The 15,295-nt window shown below is 44.0% G+C and overlaps 1 protein-coding gene across 4 annotated transcripts in view; it reads left to right on the forward strand.

Annotated features, from left to right (window-relative positions):
* Positions 1-15,295, forward strand: part of SFSWAP (splicing factor SWAP) — a 93,447-nt gene that overhangs the window by 67,678 nt on the left and 10,474 nt on the right. For all 4 annotated transcript variants that reach the window (XM_089489723.1, XM_089489724.1, XM_089489725.1 and 1 more), the window contains 2 exons: positions 2,641-2,912; positions 8,558-8,683. In XM_089489723.1, coding sequence (XP_089345849.1) covers positions 2,641-2,912; positions 8,558-8,683 — 398 coding nt within the window. The remainder of the gene's footprint in view (positions 1-2,640; positions 2,913-8,557; positions 8,684-15,295) is intronic.

A 15,295-nucleotide genomic window follows, 5' to 3' on the forward strand; every position in this document is an offset into this window, starting at 1 on the left:
TGGAGAAGGCCCTCTGTGTATTCCAATTTCATCTCTCAGAGAAGGTGGTACTCCTCTTGACAGACAACACCACTGTCATGAACTACCTCAACAAACAAGGAGGGACAAGATCCCAGATGCTGCTCAAGATGACGCTTCGAATCTGGGACTGGTGCATTCAGAACAACATCCTCCAAGCTATTCATTTCCCCAGGAAGGAGAACGACCTGGCAGATCGACTCAGCAGGTCCTCCATCCTGTGCCACGAGTGGCGCCTCTATCCCGAAACAGTCTCCAACCTGTTTCTTGCTTGGGGCAAACCGCTGATCGACTTATTTGCCTCCCGCCAAAATACTCATTGTACAGAATTTTGTTCTCGAACCCAAACACCAGGCTCTCGAGGAGATGCCTTCCAGTTCAAGTGGTCAGGAAAGATGGTCTACAGATACACTCAGTTTCCAATTAACTTGAAGGTTCTGGCAAAGATGAGATCAGACCAATCCGATGCCATCCTCACCACGCCATGGTGGCTGAGACAGCCTTGGTTCACTCCACTCCTGCACCCGTCCCAGGAGGAATACCTCCGGCTCGAGTTCCTGTCCCAACCTCTTATAGCTGCATGGAGGTTGGATTTGGCACCTGAACATCAAAATGCTTCCCCTGGTGGCGTGGAGAATCCATTTATAGAGACTCTGCCTGACTGGTCATTCTGGCTGCTCAGAAGCCTTCGACACAGAGGTTCTACTGGTTCAAATCAGACAAGTTTTTGGACTTTGTCTCTGTCGGGGACCTCTCTCCATCCTGTGCTTCAGTCCTGATAGTCTTAGAGTTCTTGATGACCCTTGTGGACTTGGGACTGTGCCTCACATCCATCAAATGTTATCTGTCTGTTATTTGCTCACACTACCAGTTTGAAGGCAAACCTTCCCTTTTCAAGGATCCTTTGGTGAAGAGAGTCCTTAAGGGGTTCAACAACCTTCACCCTCCATCATTGGTACTGACACTGGCATGGAGCCTGGACCTTGTGCTCTCCTGCTTTTCAAACAAGCCCTTCGAAACCATGGCCACTACGGACTCGAGATTGCTGACCTGGAAAACAGCTTTCCTTGTGGCCATCACCTCTGCCCGCCACGCAAGCGATCTTTGTGCCTTGCAGGTGGACCAACCTTACCTTCAGTTTCACAAGGACAAAGTGGTTCTCCGTACTGACATTATCTTCCTTCCGAAGGTGGTGTTGGTTTTCCACACCAACCAGGACATTGTGTTGCCGACTTTGGCTCTGAATCTGACCACTGATACTGAACGCCATCTCCACACTTTGGCTGCCCGCAAGACACTGGCTTTTTACCTAGCCAGGACATCAAGTTCAAGGCGCTCTGAGAGACTTTTTGTGTGCTACTTGGAGGCCAAGAAGGGACTATCTGTGACTGCTCAGAGATTTTCGAAATGGGTGGCTAGTACCATCCACTTGTGTTATGAACTCCCAGGTAAAACTCTTGCTGCTCGGGTTCAGTTGCACTCAACTAGGGTGGTGGTGACATCCTCTGCTTTTCTGACTTGGGGTGCCTTTGGAGGATGTCTGTAAAGCTGCTGTCTGGTCCCAGCCATTGACTTTCATCAAACATTACAGTCTGGACACCAGAGCCAGAGGGGATACAGCTTTTGGGAGAGCAGTATTGCTTTCGGGTTTGCACTGAAACAGTTTATTGCATTACATGTTGTGTATGCTGTTCAAACCAAGAAAGTTGACACTGACAAAAAGTTTTGCATGTTATATGTGCTTTTTGAAATTAAGAATATAACACTGACAGATACACTTTCAAAGTTTAAGAGTTTATTGTTGTTTAAATAATACAACTTGTTTGAAATTTACAACTGGTGTCATGACACTCCCTCTTCCACTGACCGAAGCTTGCCAGTCTAACTCATTTGTGTGATTCGCAAAGACCATGAAGGAGGACAGGTAGCTTATCTATAACTGTATTTCTTCAAGTGGTCATCTGTGAATACACACAAATCCCGCCCATCCTCCCCTCAGTCGTGTCCTGCTCCTTGCTAAAGATCTTCTGTTGCTACTATGCAGCATACTTAAGGAACTGGAGAAAGAGTAGGAATGCTAGGGGCTTTATACGGGTAGGCAGAGCTACCGCCAAAAAAGTGCAAACTAAGTTTTGCCCAGTGATTCTAGAGGTTTCTGAGCTTTCTGTGCAGGTGCATTTGTGTGTATTCGCAGATGACCACTTGAAGAAATACGCAACCTGTCTATATTATAAGCTCTTGGGTTAGAAATGGGAAGTTAAACATGATAGGCACATTGCTAGTGGCAAGACACCATTCTCTACTGGTCATAGCAGTTAGATAGGTCAAATTATTTAGTGTTGACTTGAGCCTGACATTCTGAAGATGGGAGTGCACATCTTCTATATTGAAAAAATGTTGGGCTGACAGTGAATTCCTTTTAATTATACAAAATGTATCCATTTTCAAAGCAGCCATAGAAGAATAATCTTTAACCTTCCCTTTGTACAGGTTGGGTACTGGCTAATAACAAAGACCATCAAGCAACTCCAGAAGGTTGCTGGGTAGTAACTCAGACTTCCCTATTGTGATTTTAACATGCTATATATACAAAGCTAATATCTAGCTGTTGTTGTTTTTCAGACGGTCAGTAACATGCCCTGCACTCTGTTGACTGGCATTAGGACATTGCCAACTTTGGAAGCAAAAATGCCGGAAAGTCCTTTAAGCAAAAGCAAAGATCTCCCCAGAGAAGAAGAGAAGGAAAAGAAGAAAAAGAAACATAAGAAAAGATCTAGGTCAAGATCTCGGTCTCCTCCTTCCAAGTATCATTCATCGTCTAAGTCCAGATCTCGATCACATTCGAAAGTGAAACATTCTCTTCCGACTGCCTATAGAACTGTTCGGCATTCAAGGTGGGTTTTGTGAATGGGTGCTGTGATCAAAAATTCTAGTATGCTCATCTTCATTCTCCTAAAAGCCCTTCCCTATGAACCTGTTATATTTTGATCAGATTCATATTACAGATCTACACAATATGCTGCCTAAAACCATAAAATTTGAAGCAACTACATATATTTTATGCTTGCTACAAGTTCACCACCAAAATATATTAAGAGAGGGATAGCCACTCATGGAATGGGCATGACACTTATGCAGTGCTGGGAAGCAAGCTGTGCTGTTTTACAATTAAACCTTACCAAAGTAACCGTGAACTTATTACATGGCTCATAGCCCCTTTTTTTCTTATTTGTCACTCCATCTCTCTAAAAGTAGCAATAGTGTTCATAATGGTGGGATTATAAAGCAGGCTTACTTTACAAAATTGTAAGGATTATTGAATTAATGTGAACGTAATGTCAGCACTTCAGAAGTCCTAAGTGTTAGCCCATTATAGAATTGTTTTTAATCAAGTGTAGCCTAGATATGCCCAGTATGAATTTTTTCTTCTATTTTTGGAAAGCATAACTGAAGTTGGCTTTGTTTTAATAAGTGATTTGCAATTTGGTGGTACAACTTTTGTTAAGATTATTGGGGTAGGCTGAGGAGTGGGAAGCATAAAAGAAGTACTGAAATTAAAATTTATCTTGGTTTGTTTAACTAACCATTATGACTAGTTTGTTTCCAGGAGATTACTAGAGGTCAAGTTAGACATATTTTTGTAAATTAACATGTTAATTTAAATTACTGTTATAATAAGTGGCACATAAATGACATCATGCGCATTCCTTCTAGGGTTATGCTGCTTCTCTTTTCTTCTTGCTGAGTTACCTGACCAGACTTCAAAAAGCAAAGACTGTTTTGTTTTCATAAATAAAGGCTGTGTCTGGAACCAGCAGCATCACTTGCATGACAGATACCCAGGAAAGCTTTTTGTGTGCTCCCTTTCATAGCAGTATGATTGTGTGGTTGACCCATAAGAGTAGCCTGAAGTCACATGTTGCAACAACCTCAGGACATAACAGCCTGGTCAGGGAGATGACTAAATGAAGTCTTCCAGTAGACCATTCTCATTCTCCAGCATATATAGATGTGTAGTCCTTCTCATATGAAAATGATATATTGCCATTCTACCTATTATCCTAGCTGAAGCTAAGGATTAGTTAAGGAGTCCGATCCCTGTCTAGACATGAGACCACCTGAGAACCTTCATGTGTTCCACCTTCAGCTTTGTCATGGAAGAAGTGTGGGGTAGTATTAAGATATTGCTCCCACAGCAGGCACAGAACATCCTGTAGAGCAGTGGTTCCCAACCTTTGTCCTCCAGATGTTTTGGACTTCAGATCCCAGAATTTCTGGCTGTTGGCCAAGTAGCTGGGTTAATTAAAGAGCGTGTGACTTCCCAAAGATCACCCAGTGGGTTTCATGGGCAAGAGGAGAATTGAACCCTGGTCTCCAGCACTCAAACCACTACACCACGCTGGTTCTCATTAAGATACTAAGGCTGAAAAGAGGATTAGTGTCTGCTGATTGGTGATCATTGTCTGCTGGGAGAGCCTCTGACCCTGAGTGGTTTCTCATTCGCAATTGCTCAGTCCTGGTTTTGGTGGCGAAAGAAGGAGGAGATAAAGCAGTGAATGGTTTAATGATATTGCAGTTAGCATCTACAACTTTGAGCCTCAACTATTCCAAAAGTTCAATTTACATTAAGGTGTCTTGTGGAGTAAGTGTTATTTGTGAATTCTGTGAGTGTGGGCGTATTTTGGGCTGCTCTCAGTAAATGGATGGAATGCAGTGTAAGATTGCAAGTTTGCATTTCACCTGAGCCAGAAATTTTATTTCGAATTCATTTCCTTCAGTAAAATAATACACTAAACTGCCTATTCTGTTTACCCAGCTAACAAACTGTGTGTGGTACTTAGCAGAGAAAGGAATCATTAAAGGATTTAGCTTTTAAGATTAGCTAATGGCATAGGTAAACTTAACATGCTTATTATCACAGTAAGCCAATGGTTTCCAGGCTGCTTTCTGCAGCACCCCGATGCACTAAAACAAACTCACATATGTGCCACTGGGTGTTTTAAGCTGCCCTTCCATTTTTTCATCTGTTTTTAAACTGTCCCAATTTCCCCCTCCCAATTCCAAACTTTATTTTAAAAAAACAACAATAGACAAACAAGGAACATAGTTATCAAGCAAAATATCTACAGCACTGCCAGCTCAGGCATCTTTTCCTCAGGCAGTGGTGAGGTTCTCCTGCTTGACATGGCCAGCAGAGATGCAACTGCTTCATAGAGGAAGCAGAAGCAAAAAAAGAGGAAGGCAGTGACTTGACCCTTAGCAACATGTTGCTGCTGCTGTACTACCATGGCTGTGAGGACAGAGGCTACCACTTCCTCCTCTTCCGTGGCTGCTCTCCCTTCCCCAGCCTAGCACTGAGCTATGGAGGGCTGTGGTGCTGACAGATACACCAGCACTGCTAGCAGCAGGTCGCAGTCTACTCCCATCTCACTTCGCATTCACCAGAGGAGGAGGAGGAAGTAGTGGCCTCCATCGTCACAGTCCTTGATGTACATCATCAACAACAACACCAAGTTGCTAATCTAATCTTTTCCACTGCCTCTTCCTGTCCCCAGTAAGGCACTGTCACCACCTTCTTCTTCACTTTTCACTTCTCCTCCTGGCCTAGCAGAGCCTTCAGGAACCATGCTGAGCTGAAGCATCTTGCTCTCACCTCAAGAGGAGCCTCCTGATCCGTTGGTGCAGCTACCCTGCTTAGCTCTCCACCACTACCCCAGCTTAGCTCTCTGCCACTACCCCAGCCAAACAATTGGGTGGTCATGGAGCATCAACTGGTGTTTGGCAGGGCTCAGAGGAAAGGGCAGTCATGGTAGTGGCAAATACAAGACTATGACAAAAATCAGCAACAGCAGTGGTGGTTGCTTCAAGAAGAGTCGTCATACCAAGGAGAAGAAGAAGGAGGGTAGCCTTAGTTTTCATCTGTGAATGTTGGAGGGTGTGTTAAGATGTGAAGACATAAATATTTTTTTTACAATATGTTATATTAATTTTGAACTATATCAAACACAACACTAACAATAAGAAGAAAAAACATAAGAAAGGGCAAGAAGAATAGAAAAAAAGAAAGTGAACACACCAAGAGAAAGGAAAGAGAAGGAACAGAAAGGAAGAAAATAAATATGACTACTCACCAGCAGTTGTTACCCTGTGTTACAGTGTGAAAAAAGCTTTTGATGCTACTCTAGTACTATACTCCAAGAAGTGCTTTTCTATAAAATACAAGTAATTATAGTCATACCCAATTTACATATAATCCAATACATATTCCATACAGAAAGTCAGGATTTCTATAAATTCATTGAAATAATTAAATGAAATGGTTAATAAAAATAGTGAATAGAGTTAAAACCTTTAATTATTATTAATCCTCCCCTAATTTATGTTAAACCACACTATATAACCTTCCTTCTTATGTATATCTACTTCTATCATACTTCTATAAAGCTAGATAAATTCTTTAGTCCATTTGTCCATTTAACAGCTCTCTTGTGCCATCAATAATATCTCCCATTCCTTTGTTTTTCTCTATATAAATTATTCCTCTTTTTTCCTCCTTTCTTCTGTTTTTTGGTCCATAAATCCACCCATTAAATTTTATATACCATTCTTTTAATCAAGGCAGCATCAATCCAGACTAAACCTATGTAAATACCGTAAACCCTTTAGCAAAATCTCAGCATACACACAGTTAATCCCTTTGCCTCTGCTGTAGAATGTTTCAGCTCCCAGTCAAAAGGAATTTCATTTCTCCACAGCAGCCAAGTCATTCTTTTTCCCTCTTCCAATCCAATGTTACTTGCAAAGTAAATATAAAAATAACCAAACTTCCAAAACTTTAATGTTTTCTCCCTTTTCTTATATATATATTTTAGAAGACTTTCTTGGTTCCATCTCTCAGCTTCATGTTACTTAAATAATCAGCATTACTCAATCCAAAAAGGGCAAAATAATAACAGAAGCATAACTTAATCACAGGCTTGAAGATTCCTTTTTATCTCTCATTTCCTAATAATGATACTAGTATAGAGATAGTTTAAAAAGTAGGTGTAGATTCAGCTTAGTGTCCATTAGACTCCCATACAACAGACAGAGCTGATGGAATAGTCCCATGTTCTCCCCCTACATTGTGCCAGGCTGGCTACAATAGCCCCTGAGAGCTCAGCAGGGTTGATAGACACCCATGGGCAGACACTCCATTCCCTTCCATACTTGAAAGGAAAGCACCAGTCTGAACTTGTCTTCAGACCTGTGCTAGTCACAGCAATCACGTTCTCCTCTACAGAGCTTCCACAGAGCAGGTATCAACTAGCTATATTCCACACCCAGAACATCCAGAATATAAATACTTTAAAGCTGTTTGGATGTAACTACAGTCGCCCCTCCAAGTCCGCAGACTTCAGATCTGCAGACTTGGAAATCCACGAAGAGGCAATCGCCATTAACAGCAATGGGGCACGCGCTCCACATGCACACACTCCATTCAAGCCTATGGGGCTTGAATATGTGCGATGTTTGGAACTTGCGGGGGGGGGGGTCTGGAACGGATCCCCCACAAGTTCCAAGAGCCAACTGTACTTAATGAACAGAACTGTTAGGTATTTCTTTTGGCCAAGGAGCACCTTGAAGAAATTACTAAAAAACTACATTTGAAAATGTAGGAACTTTTGAACTAAAACTAAGCTTCAAAATGGTTTATGCTTGTTTTGATTTGACAACAATTGGGCGCTTTGAAAAGTATTAATTTCTCTTGGAAGCAACTTTTTTAAATGCAGAGATACTGCTCCTTAAGATATAAGGTGATATGCCAAATCTTTCAGCCTGGTGGGACTTTAAGCAGCCTGTTTAGCATCATAATGGGTATTAATATGGTTTAGTGGAAGTTGAAGGCCTTATGAATATTTCACATATGGACTAAGATGATGATCCACAGGTTTTATCATGTGAAAAATTAAGCCTTTTATTATTTCTAAGCGAATTATAAAGCCCTTTCCTGTTTAAGATAATCACATTATAGTATAGTCAAAGCTGCTATATGAAAGTATATATATACTACTCAAATATTTTCAGCTAGTGGTTTATCTTTGTTGCCTGGATTATTGTAGGTTTAAACCATTCTAAGTATGCCTCCCTTAAAATTTAGTTACAATTAAGAATCTTGAGCACTTTCCAGGGCCCCTATTTAACTTTCCCAAAGTCACCCATTTTTAAAATTCTGAATATGAAGTATGTACCTCCATATCACAGACTCCCCAAATCCACAGGGGCATTGAGCATGGTGCCGTGGCTGAACAACCCATCAAAGTATAAATTTCAAATATCAAACCTTGATTTTCCATTTTTTATAAGGGACACCATTTTGCTATGTCATTATATTTAATGGGACTTGAGCATACACGGATTTTGTTATCCACAGGGGATCTTGGAACCAAACCCGAGCATATAACAAGGGTCCACTGTATTCATTGATATCAGATAATAAAACTAAGGCTCAGCCTTTCCATCTCAAGATTAACACATTTCCCCCCCATCTCTTAATCAGATCTCGATCAAGATCACCAAGGAGAAGGGCACACACACCTGAAAGGCGTAGAGAAGAAAGGAGTGTTCCGACAGCATATCGTGTTACCAACAGCCCAGGAATGAGCAGGCGACGCACACGTTCCAGGTACAAGGTTACATTTGCAGAATGTTTTTGCATTTCTTGGAACTGTTGAGATTACTCTGGGTTGGTTGACTGGCTTACAGTGTATCAACACTTCCAAGGCAACTTATATTATGTAAAATAACTAACATACAAATTAGAAATCAAAGTTAGCATCTGGACCACCACAAGAATTTAAAGCTGAATGTGTCAAGTTAATCTTTAAAATGAGCTTTCCTTTTGTGAACAATGCAGAGACCCATGTTCCACATACATTCACACAGTGATGAAACATCCAGATAGGTCTCTGGTGGTGATTAGTCTGGAGTTTTAGAGTTAAGGAGAAACATTAATAATTCTCTAGGAATACTGTTTTGCATATCCTTAATGAAAAGAATGTATTAGTGTTGATCACCAGCTTTATGAGATGGTTATGCTTCCCATGTCACCAGTGGGTTCCAGTACCTCTGCATTTAATGAAAATGAAGACCTGAATGTTAGTGCTAGGGCTTATGTTTTGGATGCAAGCAAAAGGGGGGAAAGTACTATATATACTAGAAATTTAGGTTAAAAAATTGACCCAAAAAACCTGAATCGACTTAATCTGTCCTGGAAGCACTCACTCTCCCCCCCCCCCCTCCGCTTCTCTCATCCATCAAGCCTTTAGGGTGAGCACAAACACTTATGCCTGCTGGAATTTTGTATGTTATTTTTAATAGATTTCCTCTGATTTGTGCTTTACATCGTTTGTTACATGCCCCCAAAGTTTACCCTCAACATATCCATGGGTCATATCAAAATCCACAGTTTTGGCCCCAAAACCTGCCCTCAACTTATACATGAGGTCAACTTATAGTTGAGTATATACGGTACATAAAAACTAAGAATCATTCCCCTGGAAATCTCCAATCTGCTTTAACATTAGATCATAATATGTGCTCCCATGTGCCTTTTTTTAGATGGAGGCAGGGATTGAATTGGTCCCAGAAGTTGCCCACCCCTGATCTAGATGGGCTAACCTTCTGGCAAATAGTTTCCTATTTTCTTAATAGCCTACACAGAAATGCCTCCTCTATATGGTGGAAAATTTCTGTCTCACCTATCTGTTTCACTCAGTGAATTTGAAGATATTGTACTTTATTTCACTAGTACTCTGTGTACATGGGATAGATAATTATCATGGCACAAGAATGACCTTTATTGTGTAGCACATGAATTGCAGTTGGTGCTGTGGAGATGATGTTTCATATGTAATGCTCCATAGTCTTAGATTTCATAATGTTTTTAAATCACAAGTGTATTTTAAAAGGCTCCAGACAAATCATTTCAGACTCTTTCCTGTATAAACTCCTGTAAAATGAAAGTATGGTACAAAAACATAACTTCACCCCGAAGGCTTCCAGAAGACTGTGTGTTCTCAAGATTATTTGTTACAGATTAATTAGCTATTGAGATTAAGGTTCTAACATTGGAAAATAAAGTGGCATACTTTAAATATTATTTTTACCATTCTTTCAATGTCTGTGTTCAAAATTTCAATTTGGTAATGACAGCAAATATGAAACTTGGCTGAAGAAAACAGAAATTTGGGGCCACATAATCATAGAGTTGGAAGAAAAAGCCATCTAGTCTAACCTCTTGCCAAGTAGGAATGCACAACTAAAGCACCTCCAAGAGATGGCCATCCAACCTCTTTCCAGTGAAGGACAGTCCATTGCCCTCTGAAGCAGTACATTTCAGTGGCAAACATCTCTTATCATCTGGAAGTTTTTTCTAATGTTTTGGTAGAATCTTATTTCTCTTTTTAATTTGAATTTCTTGGTTTGTGTATGTGGGTGGGGCTTGCGCCCCTGGGGCTCCGCCAGAACTTCTCACCTCCATGAGGGCACAAACAAACACACCACACACGTGCTGCAGTGCAGAATGCTTTAATATAGTGCAAATAACAGTGTCTAAACTGAAACAGGTCAACTTCCTAAACTAGCGGTCTTCATGGAGGAGGGGCAAAGTTCCCCCACTCTCCTCTCCCTTTTCCACCTGCCTCAAACTCTCCACCTCCCTTTCTTGCTGGCTTCCAACTCCGACTTCTCAGTGTCCCTGGGGCAAGGTCCGTGTTCCCAGCACTGCCCCTTCTCACCCCACCAGGTGCCCTCAAGATTCTCCGGGTTCCCTCTTGGGGGGTGGGGATACCAGCACTCTCTCTTGACTCCCAAGTCTCCGTCCCAGGCAGGGTCACGTAGCAGCACTGCCCCTCGGTGTCCCGCGGAAATTCTCCCTCTACCGTGCTGTAGTGGAGCGGGCCATCCCTCTCTCCTGGCACTTCGGGTAACCTGCTCTGCCCCTTTCACGTCTGCCGCTCCGCGTCCCTGTCTTAAAGCCACGCTTTTTCCCAGCCACCTCTCCCTGCCTCCTTATATCCTCACTCGCAGCCGATTCCCATCTTCTTCTCCAGGTGCTTCCAGTTTCTCTTCTCCTCCTGACTCCTTCTCCTCACCTCCACCAACCCTCCCACTCCTCCCCGCCGGGTTACACGACCCCTCGGGCAAGAGGGATGCCGGAGAGTCAGGGCTCCACGTACCCTGCCGAGGAAAAAAAATCAGCGTTAGCATGCTCCACCCCAGGACAGTGTACGACTTTAAATGCATACGGTTGAAGGGCCATATACCACCTCAGATGTCTAAGGTTAGAATCCCTCATGGAAACTAGCCACTGAAGAGAGGGGCATGGTCAGTGACCAGCGTAAACGGAGCACCCCACAGATAATACTTGAGCGCTAACAGAGCCCACTTGACTGCCAGGGCCTCCCTTTTGATAGTTGCATACTTTGTCTCGGCTGGTTTTAACTTTCGGCTGAGAAAAAGTACCGTGTGTTCTGCATCCTCCCACACCTGCGAAAGGACTGCTCCCAACCCACCTCCAAGGCATCAGTTTGTACCATCAGCCTCTGAAAAGTAGCAGCTGTCCCGTGCAGACCAAAAGGCATCCTAGTGAATTGAAACAGGCCCTGAGGGGTCGCAAACGCCATTTTCTCATTGTCTGCCTCCTCCAGCGCAATTTGCCAATACCCTTTCGTCAGATCTATTGACAACAGTAACTGCGCCTGACCCAACTGTTCTAACAAGTCCATAGTCTCTGGCATCGGATAGGCATCAAACTTAGATACCGCATTGAGCTTTCTAAAATCAATGCAAAAACGAATGGACCCATCAGGTTTTGGAACTAACACTGGCTGACTCCGCCAAGGGCTGCAGGAAGGTTCTATCACCCCTAGGTCCAACATATTTTTCACCTCCTTCCTAATTACCTCCTGCAATCTCCAAGGCCACGGTCTCAAAGGGGCTCTTACCACTACCCCCGGAGCGGTGTGTATGGAGTGCATAATGACTTGCGTGTGACCCACTTTGGTAGAAAACACATCTCTAATAGATTCTTGTAAATACTTCACCTGTTCTGTTTGCTCCAAACCCAACTCTGATAAAATAGGTAATGTCTGTGGTTGTAATGGGTCAGTCACCTCGGGGTCCAAGGTCTCCTCCTCCTCGGAGCTCTCCTCCTCCTGGGCCTCGGCCCACAAAGACTCTCTCTCCCTCCAAGCCTTTAGAAGATTAATATGGAATATTTCACGACGCCCTGCTTCCTCTCCCAATTGTAATTCATAATCCACGGGCCCCACCTTCCTCACCACCTTAAACGGTCCTTTCCACTGGGCGAACAATTTACTAGAGGAGGATGGGAGTAGAACCAATGCCCTCTGCCCAACTTCCAAGGACCGCTCTCGCACCCGCTTGCTGAATCCCTACTTCTGACATTGCTGAGCCTTCAGCAAATTTTCCCGGGCCACGCTTCCTATCTTCTTTAGATGCTCCCGCATTTGTAACACATGGCTCAAGGCAGACCTTGGGCCTATTCGAGAGTCCTCCCACCCCTCTTTTACCAGGTCTAACACCCCTCGAGGCCGTCTCCCATACAGAAGTTCAAAGGGTGAAAACCCCAGAGTCCTGAAGGACTTCCCTGAACACAAAGAGCAATGGGCCCAGAAGTAAATGCCAGTGTTTTGGTTGCTCGTGAACAAATTTCTTAAGCATCGCCTTTAAGGTGCGATTGAACCTCTCCACCAGGCTATTGGCCTGTGTGTGGTACACGGAAGTCTTAAAGGGCTTTGCTCGTAGCAACTCCCACATGCGTTTCATGGTAAGGCTCATGAAATTAGTCTCCTGATCTGTTATCACTTCCCAGGGGAACCCTACTCTTGAGAAGACCCCTATCAGTTCCTGTGCTAGCTTATTGGCATGCGTTGACTGCAAGGGGACAGCTTCCGGATAACGGGTTGCACAATCTACAATAACCAGTATGAATCGGTGTCCCGCTGCTGATCACTCCAGGGGTCCTACAATATCAAGGGCCACTTTACTAAAAGGCTCATCCACCACAGGCGTTGGTATCAACTTGCCCCCTAGGGGCCCTTTGCCCTGAAGGAGTTGGCACTGTGGACAGGAGCTGCAATAGGCCTTAACGTCTGCGAAAATGCCTGGCCAAAAAAACCTCTGTGTTATCCTCTTTACTGTCTTGTCCATCCCCAAGTGCCCCACTATGGGAATATCATGGGCCAGCCGGATCACCTCCTCCCTTAGTGCTTTAGGAACCAACAACTGAAATTCTACTCCCTCTGAGTTGGTGTTGGGTGGGACCCGATAGATAGGCCCCATCTTCTATAAAGCGGGGACCTTGCCCTGAAATCATCTGCCCTCCTGCTGGCTAGGCCTGTCTTCTGGCCTCCCTCATTGTCTCGTCATCCTGCTGCCAAAACACTAATTGGTCTCTCGATAACTAGCAGGTCCCCCGGGGCCGATGTCTCCGTCTGCCCCACCAAGGCCTCCCTCTCTTGTAGTAACTGCTGCCAGTGGGGCCCGTCGCGCCCTATCAGAGCTGCCCAGTGGAGTGTGGGCACCACCCTGACTGCCAACCACCGCACCTTGTCCCACACTCGCAGCTGAGCCCACACCATCCCGTAGGGTTTTCTGTCCCCGTGGATACATCTAATTTGGATGGGTCGGCCCCGCCCTCCCCCAGGGTCCTTCCTCACTAGCGTTTGCTCACACCCTGAGTCGACCAAGGCCGCCTCCTGCTGCCCATTAATTTCCACCTCTACTATCCAGGCCGACCTGGGGTTGTTACTTACATGAGCACCCTCTCAGGTGTCGGCCCAGGAACATTCCATCAAAGGACACTCTTAAGAAAGAAACTGTAACAGTTCTCTGTAACAGTATATTTCGGTTAGGATAGTTTTTAAATGGAAATTGATGAGTTTTCTCTTGAGAAATTTTGGCTGCTGAGGAACCCATGTATGTACATTCTAAGCTATATATTTAGTTCACACCAAGTGCTAGGTACACATCACAAAGCTTTTGTCATCACTCCACAAACTGGAGCATGAGCCACATTTCCCCTGTAACTATGCATTGCAGAAGATTGCTAGTAATGGATATATGTCAAGCTGTCTCTCAGGGGGAGATGTTTATCATAGTAGGTCTTTTCTCATCAGGAAGCCCTTGATAAGCTTCTGAAGAACCTATATTTGCTTCCCAGAACTCAGTTTGGAAAACTGCTGATGGAACTTTTTCAGAAGACAAATATTAAAACACAGCTCTGTTCTCACTTAGGAAATGTTTTCCTCCCCGTTTTTTAGACACTTCTTGCTGAAATTGGAGAGGCAGCTTGACCACATGAAACAGATTGAGGGCAGATACCTAGGGTTTGTAACCACTGTTACTTGCCACATGAATCATCAGCCAGCTTTTAAATCTCCCTCCAAAGCAAGCATATGCAGTCTTTGAAGAATGGAGACCATTTTGAAGAAGATGGCTTTTTTTAAAAGAATAAGTGCGGGGTGAAAATCCCCACTTCTGACTGCCATTAGTCTTGTGTTTGGGAGAAGCCCATAATCCTAAAATTTGCCCTTTGTGTAAGTTGTGCGGAACCTGAAACTGAAGCTCTTTCGGAGCAGACCCTAAGACTGGCCTTTGCCCCTGCCCTGGAAGGCTCCTCAGTGGCTCATTCTGCCTCCGGTAAGGAGAGTACAAAATCTAAGGTGGATGAGAAGGCCAAGGGCTCTAAGGACCCTAAAACTTCCCGGCCTGAGAAAGATCGAGATGTGAATGCTAAAAAGACCTCTAAGCAAAAGCATGCTGAGGAAAAGTCCTCTCATTCCAAGAAGGACAAGTCCTCTGAGTGTTCAGCTCTGAAACGGACCCATTCTGCCTCGCCTTCTACCAGATTGAGCTGTAAAGAGCCCTCGGTTTCGATTCAGGCTCCAACTGCTGCCTTGGGCGCCGGCCCAGAGGCATCGGTGCCGGCCACAACTGCTCCCACCACCGAGATCTTGATCCCAGTCAATACCTCTTGGATCATCCATCTCAACTCCAAATCAGAGGAAGAGGTGTGAGGAACTCATCCTTCGGTGGTGACTCCACACCTGTCTGGTCGAGTGGTAGATGTTAGCCCATAGGTTCGTGTTTCTCTGACGGGATCGTGCCTGCCTCAGGACCGAGCCTGATGAGGCCACCAATGTTGATGACCTCCATGATGACCTCCTCCAGCAATACTCAGATTTGGTGTTCGACCATGATTCTGGGAGGT

Source organism: Sceloporus occidentalis, unplaced genomic scaffold, assembly GCF_023333645.1.
Source record: "Sceloporus occidentalis isolate IW3139 unplaced genomic scaffold, rSceOcc1.0.p SCAF_41, whole genome shotgun sequence".
NCBI classification, from domain to species: domain Eukaryota; kingdom Metazoa; phylum Chordata; class Lepidosauria; order Squamata; family Phrynosomatidae; genus Sceloporus; species Sceloporus occidentalis.